The sequence below is a fragment of the Typopeltis vanoorti genome, chromosome 6 (genome assembly GCF_054136105.1).
Source record: "Typopeltis vanoorti isolate ZY-2024b chromosome 6, IOZ_Tvanoo_1.0, whole genome shotgun sequence".
NCBI lineage: Eukaryota > Metazoa > Arthropoda > Arachnida > Uropygi > Thelyphonidae > Typopeltis > Typopeltis vanoorti.
In genome coordinates, this window is record NC_143554.1 from 21,229,898 (window position 1) to 21,250,502 (window position 20,605).

Sequence of the window (20,605 nt, forward strand, 5' to 3'; positions counted from 1 at the left end):
AATGCATTCCACTCACTGACAATTCTCCATGTAAAAAATCTACTCCTCACACCCCTCTTCACCACACTTTTACATAACTTCGAGGAATGAAGTTATGTAAAAGTGTGGTGAAGTTATGTAAAAGGTCTGGATTAATCTGATAAAATCTTCTCACTAACTTTTATTATTATTATTATATGAGACCTTCAGGGAGGGCACCTACTCCACAACTTTCCGTTTCCACCACTCAATCCACAAACTACAATGAACCACAACTACTTCCGTCATCTACACCAATGCCATCTACTGCCAACCACCACCACTAGTATCTTCACAGACAATCACAAAGATCCATGCCCGTGGCAGGATTTCAAGTGGTTAGCATATCTGCTCTGCAGCTTTTTGGCTGGAGAGTAGATATGCTAACCACTCAGCCAACAAGGCCAGCCAAACTTACATGTCTCTATCATATCATCTCTCTTCCTCATATCCACTAAACTCTGCAATCCACATTTCTTCAACCTCTTTCCATACCCAGCATTCCAAAGTTCTTACATTGTCTTAGTCACTTGCCTCTGGACTCTCTCCAATGTATCCACATCACGCTGAAAACCAGGTGACCTGACCAGATCAGAGCACAATAGTCCAAGTGTGGTCTGACCAGTGCCTTATACAACTACATCTTGTGAAGTTATCACCAAATCCAAAACATTAAAGCCTTTAGTTGCTTCAATCACATGCTGCTTAAGATACTATCTCTCAGAAATTCCACAAACTTGCTCTCCTTGTTCCCGCACACTATTCCTCCTCCTTCCAGTCTATATTCCTGTAATTGAATTCTCCCATTAGGATCACCTTCTTTTTACATGCCCAACTAATTTAGCTGAACATTTCACAATCAGTATTCTCTGTACCCCTTGGCCTATAACAACATCCTATCAGATATATTAACCAGTTTATTTCAACTTCACACCACACAGATTCAAAATCTGTGCATACATTACCAGCTTCCACACTTTGTGGACAATTCCTCTGCAATCATTAACAGCACTCCCCCCCTCCTCTTTTCACATTTCTATCCTTCTAGAAAATTATATATCCTAAATCTATTCCCGACATCACATTCTCCTCAGACAACCAAGTTTCACTAATTCCAATTATTTTTGGATTTATGGCAACAAACTCAGCTCTCTTGTTTCGAATACTTCTTATATGTATATAAACATAACAATCTCTGTGTGTTTGAGGCCATTCTACTAGCACCAACATTCTCTATTCTAGCTGCTATTCTACACCTCTCTCTTTGGTCTGACCACTCCCATTTCCTTGATCCTGACTGTGATTTCCATTCCTACCTGTTTCATCCTCACCTTTGGCATTCCATCATTTGTGCTGCTGCAACCACATCTTCAACATCATATCCATCTTCTTCCTGCTGCACAATCTGCTGATTTGTGCTATCCTGTTTCACAGGTAGACTCTGATCATTTGCTACATCTAGCTGGCCGAGTGGTTAGCATACCTGCTTTCCAGCCAAAAGGCTGCGGGTTCGAATCTCGCCGTGGGCATGGATGTTTGCGATTGTCCGTGGAAAAACTAGTGGTAGATGGCGTTGGTGTAGTTGTGGTCAGTTGGTGGATTGGGAGATGGAGAGCTGTAGAGTAGGTGCCCTCCCTCAATGAGTCTTTGGACTCCCTGGAGGTGTCTAATAATAATAATAATAATAATAATAATTAACTTCTTGACTCTGTACCTTCTCAGAAAACAATAGCCTTTCTAAATGCCCAACACCAAACCCATTCAAATGTAATCCATCAGCTTTATACCATTCCAACTTCCCTTCAAATTCACTCCACAGATTTACAAATTGAATCCCCTTTGCCTCACACAACTCAGCCATCTTACTATTCATTATCTCTGCTCTCCTTCTCAATTCACTGTTATCATATCTGAGCAATAGGCCTATAACCTTCCCAACAACACTATTCTTCTTTACCTGCTGCAACAACGTCCTCAAGTTTCTATCAACATTTTTTTCTCCAAACTAAGTCATTTGTGCCCACAAATACCACTAATTTTGATGCCTGGTATTTCCTTTTCTGCAATGCAGTTATTTATTACACCAGGAAAGCATGTTTTATGCACACTTTAATAGTAATCACACCTCTAATGATCGAGTCCCCATACACTGATATACGACTATCCTTTGACTCTTTCTTTATAATATTAACTTCCTCCTTCTCTTATCATCAGCCAATTTCTCCTTTAGTTGTGTAATATCCTCTTCCGGATGTTTCATTTCACTTTTCATTTTCACTAACTCCTGCCGAAGCTCTTCTACTACGGTCCCGACATTTGTTCCCATTTTTAATCACTCTAATCTGTCCAGAACACTTTTCACATATGTTAACACTTTCCTTCTTCTCATTTACCCAAACAGTTCACAGACTTTCATATTTTTTGGTGCATACATATAGTAGTTTTCACAATGCATCCACTGCAAAAAAATCCAAGGCAGAGCCAGACTTTCGTACAGAAGCCTTCTGTGCTGCTGACGTACATTTCTTTATGGATACCATCTTCAGAAGCTGAAGTAGTACAACAAACAAGTAGCAAAACACAATATAAACAACAAAACTGAAGGACACTTGCATCCAAAGTGAAAAAAATGCAGACAAAAAAATGTGACAAAAAAGTCACACTATACACTAATTAAAAACACTTTTTTAGCACAGCTCAAATCTACTGCTGGATCTAATATCCACTTGATTTACATAACTTGGGTAATATTTAATTTATGTAAGTTTTAACATTTTTAATCTGCAATTCTTTAATCAGAAAATGTTACTCACCACTGAATATCTTCTGTATGTTCTGTATAATGCCTCTGGGAAACATTTGCTGGATGATAAAGAACAACCACTGCTCCAACATAATATAACAACTCTCCAGAAGACACTACATATAGATTCCGATTGGAATTTTGCCCATGATAACCATGTCTTAACCATTTTCAGGAATTTTTTTTTTTAGTCAGACTATAAAGCTATGCTTAACTTAAATTAACTGATAAAAAATAATTATGCACATATGTAATTTTAATCTGCATCTGCTTAGATACATTTAAAAACTTCTGTCCGTTTTTTATAATATCTACAGCATACAATCCCAAATAGAGGGCCATGAAGTTTGGATGGATCACAAAATTCCAAAATAATCAAATAAACATAACAGTTTGCTTGATTATTTTGGAATTTTGTGGTAAGTTCAAAGTTGATATTCCTTTTGGTAACAGATTATTTATTTTAGGAAGAAATGGTGTGCAGCAGTTGCAAATTAGTTCATGTAGCTTATTTTATTTAACAAGTAAATAAAGTTTAACAAATTGAAATTTATTAAAAAAAAATTTAAATAGAAATAAAATGACCATCTGTACCTATAAATGTTTTCTTTAATAGTAATAATATTATTATTATTTTGGATCGCCCCATAGGTTCACAAGACTTATCATGGAGAGGCCTATCTTAGACAACACACAAAGTATCATATCACTCCTTAAACTCATTTACTGCCTGCACATTCACCATTATCAGGCAATGATTTCTGTGGTCCAACCACTCTCCATGCAAAATATTCAATTCTCATCCTCTTACTCACCATCTCCTTTCTCAACCTTCAGGGATGACCTCTTGTCCTTTCTCCTTATATGTTATAAATATGGTGATTAACTGGGAGATGCAGAATAGATACTGATAATTTGGATTGCCAAGCAAATATGATTTAAAATTTTGTGACAGGAACAAAAAAAAAGGGGTGCATAAACACTAGTCTTTTTCTATTTGGTGGATAAAAAGAAACAGCCATTCGAACATAACAGAAAAATTCCCTATTACACTATTGGAAACATTTCAGTTGGAATTCTGATTATGGTAACCAAAGATTTCAGCTGGAAATCTGAACCACATTTATAATTCGGTTGAGTAATGCAAAATTTGTAATTTACCATGGGGAAGGTCATGGTAAGTTGAAGTTTGTGGTAGGTTCAAATTTGATATCCCTTTTGGTAATAGATTCTTTATTTTAGCATGAGATAGTGTGCAGCATTCACATTCGAAAAATATGGAATCAAACACTATTAATGCGGAGATTGCAGCTGATCTGACAGATACAAACAAATTGTTTTTTTTTGGTTTAACACGTGTTAAACCAAAAAAATTCATAGTGAATTGTATGTGAGAGATACCACAACCTCCGATGTCAATATAATATTGGTTTATTTATTTTTTTATTCTTTTTTATTTACCATTGAAAATGGCTGTAAAAATATATTGATTGGATAATCCATCAGATGTTGAAGAGATTCAGCGATTTTGTTACTCAAGTCCGATGATGAGAATGATAGAGTTGAATGTGTAAGTGAAAGTGATAGTTGATAGAAAATCATATCTAAGAGATACTGCAAACTCTGATGTCAGTAGAGTATTGGTTTAGTTGTGTTTTTTTTCTTTGTTCAATAATTTCTAGATTGTAGCTGAAAATAAATAAACCATCATGTATTATATTTGCAGTGTTTTTTTTTAAGTTTTATCGCATTTTAGCACATACTAGTATTAAACTAAATATATAATTTATAGTCTAACCAAGTGAAAAAAAAACTCTCAACAAGGGAATGCAGTCTTAAAAAAGTAAGAGATGGAAGAGAGGAGATATGATAAAAATACACAAGTTAGTAAGTGGATCTTGTGGCTGGTGGACCTCACACACTTCCAGGTTACTATAAAAGTAACCTGGAAGTGTGTGAGGTCCAGGTTACTTTTATAGTAAGCTGAGTATACTGAATGGGCGAGTATACTGTTATGAGTGCATTTCAGTAAATTCATTAAGGGAGGGAGATATTTAAGTGGCTGGTCTGGTTAGCCATGTGGTTAGCATACCCAATCTCCAACTAATAGGCTGTGGCTTTGAATCCCACCTTGACACAATGTTTGTGATTGTCATTAGGCAGAAAATGAATTTCATCTCCTGGTGTGAGATGACCACCACTCTATGTACTCAGGGTCTTAAGCAGCTCGTAAAAGTTTCGTGTTTGGTGTCTCTAGAACACAATTTCTGAATTATATAAAATAAAAATAAATGTTTAATTTTAAAAATTAGAGGGGGGGGGAATCCTTAACACCCATGGTATTAATGTACTATTGGTTTACAACCTTTCAAAGGTGGGAGTTGCATAAAAAAAAGTACTAAAGAGACCTCTTCCTTGTTGATTCTTTGGACTCCCTTGTGGAGAATGCATAATAAAAGTACTGGAGTTACTTTTTTATCCATATCATTCAGCTCCTTGCATCCAAGTTCAGCATACGCTGTCACTACAATTTCTTTTTTTAATATTATAATACACATAATCCTTGCATTAGATAATTATGAGACTGCTGATTTGTTCTTGTCAAGTCTAATCATATATACAAAAGTTTCTATAGATGCTTATACATAACATGTATATCCTATATACAAAATCATATATATATATATATATATAATCATATATACAAAAGTTTCTATACATGTTTATACATAAGTTATACATACACAAGTTATATACAAATCATAAACACATGCTACATGGCTTATTTTTGTAATCATTTTTTAATATGAGAAAAATATGAGAAATTTTGAGAAATTTAAAATGAGAAAAACTGCAAAGTATACCCTATTTGATCACAAAAGAAATGAAGAAATCATGAAAGAATTAAACCAAGAACCAGTAATAGAAAAAAATTAAAAAATATAAACATAAATGGATGGAACACGTTCAAAGAATGAAAACAGAAAGATTACCAAAACAAGCCATTAGGAAAAAGAAAACCAGGATATCCTCTTAAATGATTCAACGATGACTTCTAAGGCCAGAACAGGCCATGCTAGGCCTAAATTCTTGATATGCATGATGATGATGATTTTTTATTATACTCTTCCTGATAATGACCTTTGATGTAACATGTGAATATTAGAGGTAATAAATCTTTTTTTTCTCCCCTAGAGTTTTTAACTATTCTTAATTTTTCTGGAATCTGCTTTTTTGCTCTGCTCTGCTTTAGCTCAAGATATCCTAACCTCACTTTATAGCCTTCTTTTGCTACTCTCCTAAGTGACAACCATGCTGCCCTTTTTGACTATCACTAAAAAATGATTTTATACAAACTACTTACCCAAATTTTGTAAAAAATGTTAATCTTTTTGGAGTACTACCTCAGGGTTCTGTACTCTTACCCACACTCTTTCTCCTTTATATCAATGACCTCTCTCCGACTTCAAATCCTATTCACAGCTTTATCGATGACAACACTCTTTATTCCTTTTCCTCATCCATAACACAAACTGGCTCCCCTACTCCAACTTCAGAGATAAAGCAGGAGGGGAAGCTGAAAATCATTTGCCATCAGTCATTACCTAACACAAATAGTCAACTTACTAACCAGAATACAAGACAATCCTCATCATTCTTCCAATACTCTGGGCTGTTTCTTAAATAGCTCTTCCTCCAAACACACTGTGGATTTTTGCTCTCCTTAGCAACTCTGGTCATAATCTTATTCAAGTCTCCTCCTCTACAGTTCATCCTCCTCCCAGTCAATCTCAGCCTCATGCCCCCATGGTACTGCAATTGTGCCAACTGGGATGATCTCCAAAATTTTTATACCTCTTTTCCATGGTAAGTTTACTGCTTTTGCTATCTTGATCCAAACATCTGCATGGAACTAATAACTGAAATAATCCTGACTAGAATGAGAGTTCATTCTCCACTCCACTGCAAACCCTGACCTGTATCTGAACCCTGGTTCTTAAAAAAAAAAAAAAAAAAAAAAAAAAAAAAAAAAAAAGGGCCTCTGCAGTCCATTCTAAAAATACAATGCATATTCAATGGCATGTGGCTCTAAAAGCTACTCTGTGCAGCTCTCGAGACAATATTGGTTTTCATTACCATTTTTCTTAAACTTTTATATTAATAATCTATAGTAGTATAGTACTAAAATCAAAATCGAGCTTTTCATTTTAGCTGAAACATGTTTAGCCCGAAACAAGTGTAAAAAAAAAAAAAAAACTTTTTTTTAAGTACCTCAATTCCGTACTCTCACCCATGCTCTTCCTCCTTTACATCAATGACCTTCTCTCTCTCTGACTTCAAATCATATTCACAGCTTCAAAAATGACAATACTCTTCATTTCTCTTCCTCATTTGAGAAATCCTGTACTATCCAAATGATAGAAACCAAGAATTTTCATAACCAATGACAAATACTGATCTTGTTTGATCATGTTTCCATTTCCTTTCAAAATAAGCTTTCTTCTTGGGCTGACTGTCACATCTAGTTTATCCTGGCACAATATATACATAGCCTCCATAGCCTCTAAAAAGGTTGGTGTTATTTTCCAATCAAAACATGACTTCTCTTCCTCTCAACTCCTAACACTTTAATAAGTCTAAGATCTGTCCTACCTTTGAACATTGTTCCCACATTTCAGGTGGTGCACTCAATATCTCCCCGAGAATTTTTGATGATATTCAGAAGAGGGCAATCTCTGCTTAATAGATAACCCTTCCATCTCAGACTCTCTTCAGTCACTTTCATGAGCACTGCTCCTCTGAACTGGTGACTAACATTCCTCAATTTTATTCCAACCATGTAAGAACTAGAGCAGCCACTAGCCACCACCCATACACTATCCGATTCCAAACATAATGAACAAACCTCTGATATTCCTTCATTCACCTCTATACTTTGGAACAATCTCACACATACTGTTTTTCTCACTGAGTACAACTTCCACCTCTTTAAGAAACATATCAATAGTCTACCTTTTTCTCCTTAATCACTTACCCACACATAGCACTGTAATGTTATAGGTTTGTGACCGTTCACATGTGGGATCACAATTAAAAAAAAATATACTATGACAATATACACCAGTGATGTTGAAAGAATCACATGATGTAGAAAGTTTTACTGCTAGATTACAAAGTATATAATACTTGACAAGAAATTATATTCTTGTTTAATCCTTTATGCAAGCATAAACAAATAAAGTTTGCACATAAAATATCTTCAATACTAGTCTAATAGTCTACTAGTCTTGATTTCATCCTTTATCCAAGTGTAAGCAAACAAAGATTGCACGTGAAGTAACTTCACAACTGGACTATTTATACAGTATATAGCCTAGGTGGGCAAACTGTGGCTCACAAGCCGCATGCAGCTCCAAAAGCTACTCTGTGCAGCTCTCGAGACAATATTGGTTTTCATTGCCATTTTTCCTAAACTTTTATATTAATAATCTATAGTAGTATAGTATGTACCAATATTAGAATATTTTACTTCGTAAATGCTTTAAAAATAAATAAAAAAACAGATATTTTGAAACTTTAAATTTTTAGCTTTTATATGGTACCAGTCAAAAGGGTTGTTGATGTGAATTTTATTATTGTATTTGGTTGGCAAAAAGGGTTTCAATATTTGATGGCCTGTGTCACTCCCACTAAAATTAGTTCCAAAAGGGGACTACTATGATTGCTGCATTATCCACTGCCTCCGTTGCCTGGACTCTGCGTCATCACTCTTCATGCAGTACACACAAATTATGCACTTGTGGTGGTAGTGGAACATAACTAGTGTAGTGTAGTGTAGATAAGTATTTATTAATCAGAAAAGTACTTAAGATTAATTTTAATGAAAGTTATAAAACTCTTGTATAAAATGACTGAGCAACTGAAGAGTATAAAACAGAAATGCAAACAAGAGAGTATTTAACCAACAATGGGAGGACGATTTTGCTTTTACTGTTCTGAGTCTTATTATTATTATTTGACACCTCCAGGGAGGCCTAAGACTCATCGAAGGAGGGCACCTAACTCTACAACTCTCTGTCTCCACCACTCAACCTCATCCACAAACCACCTCATCTACACCAACCTTATCTGTCATACAATCATCAGTCCTTTAAAGCCAGTAATTTAAAGTGCCACCATGAATGTAATCGTAAAAAGTTTGAATCTGAATTTGCTCCTGAATCAGAACTGTGAAAAAACAAGATAAAATATTTGAAATATAATTTAGTCAGTCAACAAAATAGCCTATTTTCCCTCAGTAAGCAAAGTGATTTGGCTACTGAAGCTAGTTTTGTTATAGCTTGGAATATTACTCAAAGTAAACTACCTTACAGTCATGGAGAATTTGTAAAAAAGAATATTAGTGATGTGATTGTAATTCTCGCTCCAGAGAACTCAAAACTTAAACAGGCTATAGAACAAATTCTATTTGTTCTCATTTGTCAACCAAATTCTGTTTGGTCTCCCACCGTACTGCTGAGAGATGTATTTCTGAAATTAGGTCTACAATCATATGTTCACCATAGTGATCTGAAAAGATGTGTTGCTTTCAGCTTGGCACTGGATGAATCTACAGACATTCAAGATATCCTTCAGCTAGCAATATTTGTTCGCTATGTTACAAACGAAGGAAATGTAAAAGAAGAATTCTTAGACTTGATAAGCTTAAAGGAAACCACAACAGGTATTCATATCAAAAATTCACTTAACAAAGCTTTATTAAATGCTCAACTACCATTGCATAAACTTGTTAGCATTGCAACAGATGGAGCACAAGCTATGGTAGCACAAAATACTGGCCTAGTTGGGCAATTGACACATGATATCAACATGATATCACCTGAATATCTCTTTATTCATTGTATCATTCACCTTAGGCATTTAGTAAGCAAACACTTCAAGTTCAACAATGTCATAAATTGCATTTTAGAAATTGTGAATTTCATTTGGACAAGAGGATATTAGATTAGTGCATTGGATTGGAGACTGACTATCTGATAGGTATCACCAAGTTGTGTATGGGGGGTGCGATATCCAGGAAAAGGAAAGTAACTAGTGGAGTGCCTCAGGGGATCTGTTTTAGGGCCATTACTATTTAACTTGTATATTAATGATACTGACGAAGATTTGGATGGAGATATTCAGTTGTTTGCAGATGATGCAAAGTTGGGACGAACCATAAAGAGTTGTGAAGATGTTGTGGCCTTGCAAAAAGACTTGAATAAATTGAGTGATTGGGCAAGCGTGGATGAATAAAGAGATTAAGCATGCGATACAGAGAAAAAGGGCATTGTGGAGGCAGCATAAGAGAAGTAGAAGTAACCAATTTCATGAGGTCTACAAAGACCAGGCAAGGAGGGTGACTTGGTTGGTGAGAGTAGCTAAAGAGAGGTATGAACACCAGTTAGCTAATGAAGCCAAAAAGAATCCTAGGGAGTTCTTTCGATATGTAGTCAGCAAAAGAAAGAATGATTATGGAAGGATGACATTGATTGGAGGAAATGGTATAAAGACAGCTGTTGCAGAATGTGTGGTGGAGATACCTAATGAGCAGTTCATAAAGATCTTTCAATCTTGTGAATGTGACATGGAGAGATAGAGAGCAGTTGATGATGGGGAGGAGAGACTGACTGTAAGTGAGCAAGAGGTGTTTGGGGAGTTGAGTAAACTAGATGTAAATAAGGCTGTGGGACTTGATAATATATCACCGCATATTCTGAAGGAATGTGCCAGAGAGTTGACACCTGCCTTGACATATTTTTTAATACGAGTTTTGTACTTGGTCAAGTTCCTAAAGAGTGGAAGGAGGGCAAGATTGTGCCACTTCATAAAGGAGGTGATCGAACTCAAGCAGCAAACTATAGGTGTATCTGTGTGTCAGGTGTTGTGGTTAAGTTGTGGGAGAAGCTTGTGAGAACTAGGATCCAGAGTTGGGTTGACAACAATGGTATAATTTTTGATGGACAGCATGGATTTGCTAAAGCGAGGTCATGTTTTAGTAATCTACTTATTACAATAAAGTGACTGCTTCCTTGGACAGAGGAGAAGGATACACAGTAATATACTTGGATTTCGCAAAGGCTTTTGATAAAGTACCTCATGATAAGTTGACAGTCAAACTAGAGCAAATGGGGTTGGATATTAGATTAGTGCATTGGATTGGAGACTTTCTATCTGATAGGTATCAACAAGTTGTGTATGGGGGTGCGATATCTAGGAAAAGGAAAGTCACTAGTGGAGTGCCTCAGGGGTCTGTTTTAGGTCCATTACTATTTAACTTGCATATTAATGATATTGGCGAAGATTTGGATGGAGATATTCAGTTGTTTGCAGATGATGCAAAGTTGGGACGAACCATAAAGAGTAGTGAAGATGTTGTGGCCTTGCAAGAAGACTTGAATAAATTGAGTGATTGGGCAAGCAAATGGGAATGTGAGTTCAATGTTGCAAAATGTAAGGTTTTAAAATTTGGAAAACAAAGATGGGATGCAGAATTTATGCTTGGTGAGAATATATTGTTGGAGGTAGAGGAAATAAGAGATTTGGGGGTGATTGTGGATAAGGATCTAAAATTTAGGGGACACATCGCCAAAATTGTGAAGACAACACAAAGGCTTCTGGGAATGATGCGGAGGACACTGATGTGTAGAAGTAGGAAGATTCTTGTTCCGTTGTATAAGGCTTTGTTAGGCCACACCTGGACTATTGTGTCCAGATTTGGTCACCGGGTTTTCAGAATGAAGAAATGTTGGAAAGGGTCCAAAGGCGACTGACTAAGGTAGTTTCTGACCTCTGGAATGTTGAGTATCAGGAAAGATTGAGAAGATGTAATTTGCAGAGTCTGATGGAGAGAAGGAAGAGGGGAGATATGATACAGACCTACAAGTTGGTAAGGGGTTGTTATAAGTTCAATGGTGGAGAAGTTCTACAGAGAATAGTGGGAGATCAGGGGAGAACCAGAGGTCATCCCTGGAAACTGTATAAAGAGGGTGTGAGTAGGGGAGTGAGAGGAAGGGTTTTTTCGTGCATGGTTGTGAATGATTGGAATGCCTTGCCTGAGAGTGTGGTGTCTGCAAGGAGTTTGAGTTTGTTTAAGACACGGTATGATGAGATGTGTGATAAAAGGACCTCCCAGATGAGTCTTTGACTCCATGAGGTCTTGGGAAATAATAATAATAAAAAAAAGTGCAAAAACACACTGTGAACTTGGAAATTTTATCGAGGAGCTGGAGCTTGAAGAAAAGCCAAATGACATTTCATTCTATTGTATTGTAAGTGGCTATCAACTAATTATCTTTTGAATAAGTTTGTTGCTCTTTTTGAACCAATCATAACTTTCATGAAAGAAAAGAAAAGAAATACCCACAAATAGAAGATCATTGATCGGTACAAGGTCTTAAGGTTCTTACAGATGTAACGATACCTCCAATATTTAAATTTGGCACTTCAAGAAAGGAACAAAGTTATTAGAGAACTTGCCCAATAAAAATTCTAAACAGTTTTCAGAATGAAATAAAGCTTTTTCAAAGAGATCTGGCAACAAAGAAATTTGAGCATTTTCCCCAACCTTAAATTAAGAATAACTGCTTTTCCTGATGCTGAAATTAAACATAATAAACTGAAACAATACAAAGGAAACTTAAACACTTTATAATGATTTTGAGAATAGGTTTGAGAAACTAAAAAAGTTAAAGTCATGTTTTGAATTTCTTTTGAATCCTTTTGTGATTGATGTCTTCAACGATGGATGTCCTGTTGTTGCATCTTTTAACACTGATGTTGCTTCAATAGAGACAGAGCTTGTTGAGCTGCAGGAAGGTGTGGATTTGAATCTAGTACATAGAAACTCATCTGTAACTGAATTTTGGAAGCAAATCCCAGAAGCAAAGTATCCTAATCTTCAGAAAACTGGTTTCCAAATACTCTGTTTTTGGGACAACTTAATGCTGTGAATCTCTCTTCTCAGCAATGAAATTTGTCAAGTCAAAACATTGTGCTATCCTCACTAACAGCAACCTCATTGAGCTTCTTAGAGAAGTTTTGACATTCTACCAGCCAGATTTTAAACTATTAACTGTACAAATGAAGACTCAGTTAAAGCCTCCAACAAGTAGAGATTTAACATATTCTTCTTCGGTGAGTAGGAGTACTGTATAGCTGTATTTTTTATTATTTATAAATACAATTTTAAAATAATATTTTCTCTGGATCTTGAACATTCAAAAATGTATGAAAAGTATTATATGCGGCTCTTATTACTGAAGAACTTGCCCACCCCTGGTATATAGAGCTAATGACTTCACGTCAACTGCCTTAGTATTCCATAATGCAAGTCACATATCCTTACAGACATATATAATGTTTGTAAGGATTATGCATTATGAGAAGGGTCACTATCCAGACCAGTTTAGACCTTCATTGAGGTCTCATCGGTGGGAGCCGGATCCAGAAGAGACACCAAGGTTGAAGTAATGCAGAAGTCATATATTCCCATATACAAGTAGTCAAAAGTGAAGTCATCAGCCTCTATATACAAATAGCCCAGTCGTGAAGTTACTTCATGCACAATATTTTTGTTTGCTTACACTTGGATAAATGATAAAACCAAGAATATAATTTCTTGGCATCTTTGATTTATAGTATAACCAATTGAAAAAAAAAAAAAAAAAAAAAAAAAAAAAAAAAAAAAAAAAAAAAAAACATTCAACAGGTGTCTGTGAAGTATGCTTCCATGACCTGGAAACATCCACAATCTCCTGTGCGCCAAAAATTCAAAACTGTTCCTACTGCTACTGCCCAAAAAGTCATAGCCACAGTGTTTTGGGATCGCCAAGGCCTGTTGTTGGATTTCTTGCTGAAGGGTGGAACAATCAATGCAAAGCTTTACTGTGCAGAATTGGACAAATTGAAAGCCAACATTCGACATAAATGACCAGGCACTGAATGCAGTGTGATTTTGGTGCACGACAATGCTACTCCACACACACACACACACACACACACACACACACACACACACACACACACACACACACACACACACACACACACACCACTCATGAGAGGTTGTGCTATAATCATTGTGAAACTTTGTCACATTCCCCATACAGCCTAGACTTAGCACCTTCAAACTTTGACTTGAGGAAGATTCTCTTCCCCTCCCCCCTTCAAGAAAAAAACATCCTTTCCAGAAGGAATTTCATTATGGATGAGAAAGTTTATTAGGCTGTACGATGTCGGTTATTGACATGGACTTTTTCAGAAATGGTATCAATAAATTGATCCATCTTTGGGACAAGGGTATCAATAAATGTGGAGATATAGTGCATGTTCACTTAGTTCTTAGTGTATAATTTCAACTTCCTATTATTAAACATCCTTGAGGGGAAAAAAGTGTTACCTTACTTTTCGGAAACCCCTCATATATAGATGCTGTTGACGTCACATCAATTGCATTAGTATCTCATAATGCAAAAAGATAGTGAACTTCTATATACAAGTAGGCTAGTTGTGAAGATACTTCATGCACAAAGTTTGTTTGCTCACACAGTGGAAAAAGAATGGATTCTGAAAGCAGTATGAATGTATGTATGTATGGGAATGGTCAGTACAGGAATAGAATGGCCTGGAACACAGGGGGGGGGGGGGGATAGTGAATTTGGGGGTATATGGAACAAAGGATGAGTGAACAGACAGGAACAAGTGTGGAGAAGTCATGGGTTTGGGTTGAGATGGGTAGGACTGGTTATAGACCTAGAAATGAACGGTTATGCTTATTTATGAATGCAAGGAGTATAAGAAATAAGGAAGATGAAATTGTTACGTGGATTAAGTTTATTTCCTGAAAATAGATAGAATAAGTGAAACATGGCTGGATGAGAATGATATCTTGACAGAAATATAAATGGAAGGATATGATGCTTTTCACGAAGGTAGTTAGGGCAAGAAGAGAGTGGGGAAGTGCTGCTGATGATACTGTGGGGAGGCCTTATGTTCATACAAGGTTGAGATACAAGGAAAAGAAAGTGTCAGTGGTTTTCAAGCAATATGGTGCGAGGTGTAAATTGATAGAGTGAGATATTTGGTTTGGTGTTGCTACAGGCCAAGGAACATGGAGGACAGAAACAAAAAAATATATAGACAACTTAGTTTAGTGAGCAAGTGAACAGTGACCATTATGGGTGATTTCAATTATGGCAATATTGAATGGAGTGAAGAGATAGCATCAAGGAATAAGAATTACCCATAATGAGTCTTGGTTCTGGTTATATCAGAGGATATGATTGTGAATGAATGGAGTGTCTTACCTTCTCCAAGCTGGAAGTGACTGTGGTGGAACTACAAGGCTAGTGATTATGAAAACCTTAAGAGACGACAGGGAGATATAACATGGAAAGAGGAGTTGAGTAGAAAGGAGACAAATGCTACTGGGCATTAATCAAGAACTATTTAACAGCAGCAATATGTATACTGCAGAGGTGAAAAGGTTAAATAAGGTAAGAGTAAAATAGATGAATGAAGAGATAAAGCATGAAATCTGGAAGAAGTCAGTGTGGAGGCAATATAAGATGAATGTTGGTAACAGTTGCATGATGAGTATTAAGGGAAGGCTAGGAAAGTGGCTCAGTTGGTAAAAACAGCAAAAGTGCAGTATGAGAAGAAATTAGTCAACCAAGCTAAGAAAATTCCTAATGAGCACTTTCAATATGTGGCAAGCAGAAGAAAAAATGACTATGGAAGAAACATTCTAGTTGATAACTTTGGTGGATCAGTAACTGATGCAGAGGATATAATTGAAGAATTCAGTGAGCAAAATGTTGGTGTGTTTCATCTTCGTGAAGGCAATGTCATGAAAAAGTTGGAGTATAGAAGATATTGGTGGTAGAGGGACTCATGGTAAATAAGGAGGTATTTGAGGAATTTGATGTTAATAAGGCACTAGGAATTGACAACATATCGGCACATCTTGAAGGAATGCTCTAGGAATTTAATAGCACCTTTGGCACACCTTTTTAAGCTAAATTTTGAAACGGAGAATAGAATGGAAGGTGGGAAAAACTGTTCTACATCACAAAGGGGGCAAGGGAGAGGAAGCATAAGACCAAGGTTACTAATTATAGTTTGGAGTTGTTAAGAGGTTACAATAGTTGGTGAAGACTAGGTTTCAGAAATGGGTTGATAGTAGCAGCATTCTTTATATTGGTCAGCATGAGCTTGTTAGGTGGGGGGGGGGAATGCTTTTGCAATCTGCTTACTTATCACAACAAGGTACCAAATTCACTGGATAAAGGAGATTTGTATACAGTGGTATACTCAGATTCAAAGGTCTTTGATAAACTGCCACATCAGAAGCTTATAGCTAAATGGAAACAAATGGAATTGGGTAAGAGACTAGTAAGTTGGATAGTTAATTGACTCTCAGACACGTATTAGCAGATTGCACATGGAGGAGAGGTATCTCCAAAAATGAAGGCCACTAGTAGAATGCCATGGATCAGTTCTGGGTCCATTTGTGGCCCAGAACATCGTGCAAGACCAGATGTTGTGGCTTTGCAGGAAGATCTCACTAGATTATGTTGAATGGGCAAGTGAGTGGAGCAATTCAATTTAATGTTGTAAAGTGCAGGATCTTGAAATTTGGTAGGCAAGGTTAGGATGCAGTGTACATAATTAATGCAGTGGCATAGCTAGGGGGTTGCAGAGGGGACGGTCCACCCCGGGTGGCACTTTCAACCTTTTTTGAACTTTTGCAGTTAATTCTAAAATACAGTTTCGAGAACTCAGTTCCAAATATTGTAATACTACTGTGAATTTTCCTTACAACTGCTGTAAGAGTAGTTTTTCTAAATAAAATTTGATTAAGAATTACCTATATTACTATGAAATAGACTTCACCAATGTCATTGACGATTTTACTAACAGAAAAGCAAGAAAAATAACATTTTAGAATGTTGAAATTAAAGTTTTCTTCAAAAATAAACATAGTGTTGTAATTTATTTCCCTATATGTCGTTTTGACTTTTTGTAGTATTTTTGGTGTGTATTGAGAGGGACCGCCCCGGGCAGCAACAGCTCTAGCTATGCCACTGAATTAATGGAGAAATTTTGAAAGAGTTGGTGGAGATGAGAGTGATAGTGGACAGAGACCTGAAGTTTAGGAGTCATACTGCCAAAACTCTAAGAATATCCCAATGGATTATGGCAATGGCATGCTGAAGCAAAGAGGTTATGTTTCCCTCATATAAGGCTCTGATCATACAACAACATATGGACCACTGTGCACATATTTGGTTGCCTGATTTTCAGGGAGATAAGGATGTATAGAGAGGGTCCAGAGAAAGATTACTAAGTCAGTATCAGGTCTCTGGAACATCAGATATAAGGAGAGATTGAGGGAATGCAAGTTACAGAGCCTTGTGAATAGAAGGACAGGAGATATGAGTGAGACAAAAGTTGATGAAAGGTTACTAGATTAATATAAAAGAGATTTTTCATAGAGTAGAATGAGACAAGGCTAGAACAAGAGGCTTTGGATTCTGGTGTGTAATGGTGAATCCAAGTCTCATCCAGAGTAATAAATCGACACACAAAATCAGTTTTATTCTTGTTAAGCACTGTTCAGATATTTTCATGCGAGTGCATTTTTGATCTGCTGTGAGCAAGAGCGGCACCCATCTTGCACAAAACTTTTTCATTTGCAATACTTAATGCAAAATATATCCTATACATTCTTTTGAAATGCTATAGTCTCAGCAATTTCACGCACTTTGACCATCCGTGGAAGCTATATAAGGTGTGTGTGTGTGTGTAATGGAGTGGAGTGAAATGCTGGTACTTTGCAAGGAATGACTGGTGAGTGGAATGTATTGTCTAAGTGTATGGTGAGTACAGAAACTGGGAATGGATTTAAGGCATGATGATTTCAAGGTCTTTGGTCCGCTCTTCATAACAGTGAAATGACCATATAATTTTCTATAACTTCCCCATTCCAGCCTTTCCAATTACTTTCTTTACTAACTTTTGTAACCAAGATGTGTTTTTGCAGTCTGTTTGCATAGTCAATGTCCCATAATTCTACTATAATCATTTACTTATCTAAGGAGTTTCTCTCAATTTTTTTTAATTTATATTATAATAATAAGCCTCCATTACTCATTAAATTATGTCTGCTGAACTAAAGCTTCTTATTCCACTGCCACTCCTAAATCTCTTGCTCTTCAATTTTTTTGAGTAGTTCCCACCATGAACATACGAGGGTGGTCTTAAACATTCTCGGCCTCGACCATAGATGGCAACACTATTGGCAAGATTTTTTTTTTTCTAATTTGAACATCTGTTATAAGCATCCATGTGAAATTACAAGTCATTCTATCAAGTAGTTTATTTTATAGAGCTGTCTGAAGCAAAAGTGTTGTTGTTATCCATTGAAATGGATAAATTCATTCGAAGTTCATAAACATTTATGGACACTCTTTTCCTTCATTTTTGACAGTTAAGAAATGGGCTGCAAAGTTTAAACTTGGGCATACCAGCCATGAAGATTATCCACATGAAGGATGTCCAAAAGTGTAACAACACCCAAAAATCATTGATCTGGTGCACTTGAGTATTGTGCGGTTATAAAATTCTTTGTAAAAGAAGGTTTAATTCCAAGAGAAATTTATTCGAAGTTCATAAACATTTATGGACACTCTTTTCCTTCATTTTCGACAGTTAAGAAATGGGCTGCAAAGTTTAAACTTGAGCATACCAGCCATGAAGATTATCCACGTGAAGGATGTCCAAAAAGTGCAACAACACCCAAAAATCATTGATCTGGTGCACGATATGGTATTGGACAGGCAAGTCAAAGGGCATGAAACTGCTGAGACTATAGGCATTTCAAAAGAATGTGTGGGATATATTTTGCATGAAGAATTGCAAATGAAAAAGCTGTGTGCAAGATGGGTCAAGTGCTTGCTCACAGCAGATCAAAAACGCACTCGCATGAAAATCTCTGAACAGTGCTTGGAGCGTTTTAACAACAATAAAACTGATTTTGTGCATCAATTTATTAATATGGATGAGATGTAGATTCACCATTACACCAGAATCCAAACAGCAGTCAAAACAGTGGACAGAAGCCGGTTGTTCAGTGCCGAAGAAGGCAAAGTTGGTTCCATCAGCAGGATGTCATGGCATTGGTGTTTTGGTATGCTAAAGGCATTTTGTTTATTAATTATCTTGAAAAGGGTAAAACAATAACCGGAGAATATTATTAATCTTTTAACCAGACTAGATGAAAAAAGTTGTGAGAAAAGACCTGGTTTGCAGAAGGAAAAAAATCACCTTTTATCAGAAAAATGCACCTGCCCACAAAGGTGTTTTGACAATAGGAAAATTAAGGGATCTGCATTATGAATTGTTGAAACATTTACCCTATTCCCTAGATTTGGCTCCCTCTGACTTCTATCTCTTCACAAAACTAAAACTCTCCCTCACTGGTCAGTGTTTTTCTTTGAATCAAGAGGTGATTGCAGCTGTAGAACCACTACAGGATGGGATAATGGTGTGGGAGCATCGCTGGAATAAATATTAGTCTTAAGGGAGATTATGTTGAAAAATAAAAATAATTTTGAAATTATAAATTCGTTTTTTCATTGTTAAGCCAAGAACTTTTCAGACCATCCTCATACTTAGACTGTTATCTGAACTCAGCATAAAATATTACAACTGCAACACTGTATTGGTATCCATTTAAGTGTTCATAAAATCAGTGTATTCAATTCTTTCTGAAGGGAAACTACTTTGTGTTATTCCTCATTGCTTTCCCCAGTTTTTTTTTGTTAAGAAACAACTGGATATCATCCCTTTCACATTATCTTTAAAATCATCATCATCATAGTTTATTCACAATATCATGCAATGTGAAAAGAGATTTACACTAAAAATTAAAGATTACAAATTATGACTAGTTTCTGTCCACTGAGCTAACTGGCAGATGTCAGATGGAGTTTTACAGTTCAGCCTATTGATGGTTTCACATATGTATTGCAAAAATTGTTTGCATGGTCTTCCTCTACTGTGATTGCCATCTTCTAGTTTGTACAAGATGAGGGATTCCAAAAAGGGTGAGACTTCAGGATGGCTGAGTTGATGTCCAAGCCATCCGAGTTGTAGTTTTTTGACTATATTGACAAGTGGTTCTTGCTTACAGATTTAGCACAGCAGAGTTAGTAACACAGCCCATCCAAGGTTCAGTCTGAGACATGTAGTTCCAAAGGAGTTAATTAGATCTGTAGTTATTTTTTGTGCTTCTTGTCTAGGTTTGAGAACCATACTAGAAGATGCATCTACTGGTTGCATGATATAGTCTTAATTAATTTATTTATTTATTTTTTTAATACAATGAAAGCTGTGGTGAATTCATCACTAAAAACACACGCACTAACCACAGTGATAAGTTTTAACATGTAAATATTTCATCCCAAGTATCTTGGGACATCCTCAGTACAGTAATTCAAACAATACTAGGAATAACATACAGTTAGGGGCATGATTACAATGGAATCTCAATATGCGTGCAGTAGCGTGTTATAGAATTAAATTAAAATATAACTGGGAAAAAAAAAAAGGATAACATATAGGATAAAAAAAGAGCTTATTTTACACAATTTTGTATGACAATTTCCCATACTTTAGGAATAGCAAGTTTTGCAGTTTAAATTTGGTCTGTGTAGTAGGGCTTCAGCACTTTCTTCATAT

The 20,605-nt window shown here is 36.2% G+C and overlaps 1 protein-coding gene across 4 annotated transcripts in view; it reads right to left on the reverse strand.

The window, feature by feature from the left end:
* The window catches only part of LOC150105326 (echinoderm microtubule-associated protein-like CG42247), a 375,243-nt gene that overhangs the window by 260,797 nt on the left and 93,841 nt on the right, over nucleotides 1–20,605 (reverse strand). For all 4 annotated transcript variants that reach the window (XM_090394708.1, XM_090394707.1, XM_090394705.1 and 1 more), the window contains one exon: nucleotides 2,832–2,981. In XM_090394708.1, coding sequence (XP_090250834.1) covers nucleotides 2,832–2,913 — 82 coding nt within the window. In that variant the 5' untranslated portion in view covers nucleotides 2,914–2,981. The remainder of the gene's footprint in view (nucleotides 1–2,831; nucleotides 2,982–20,605) is intronic.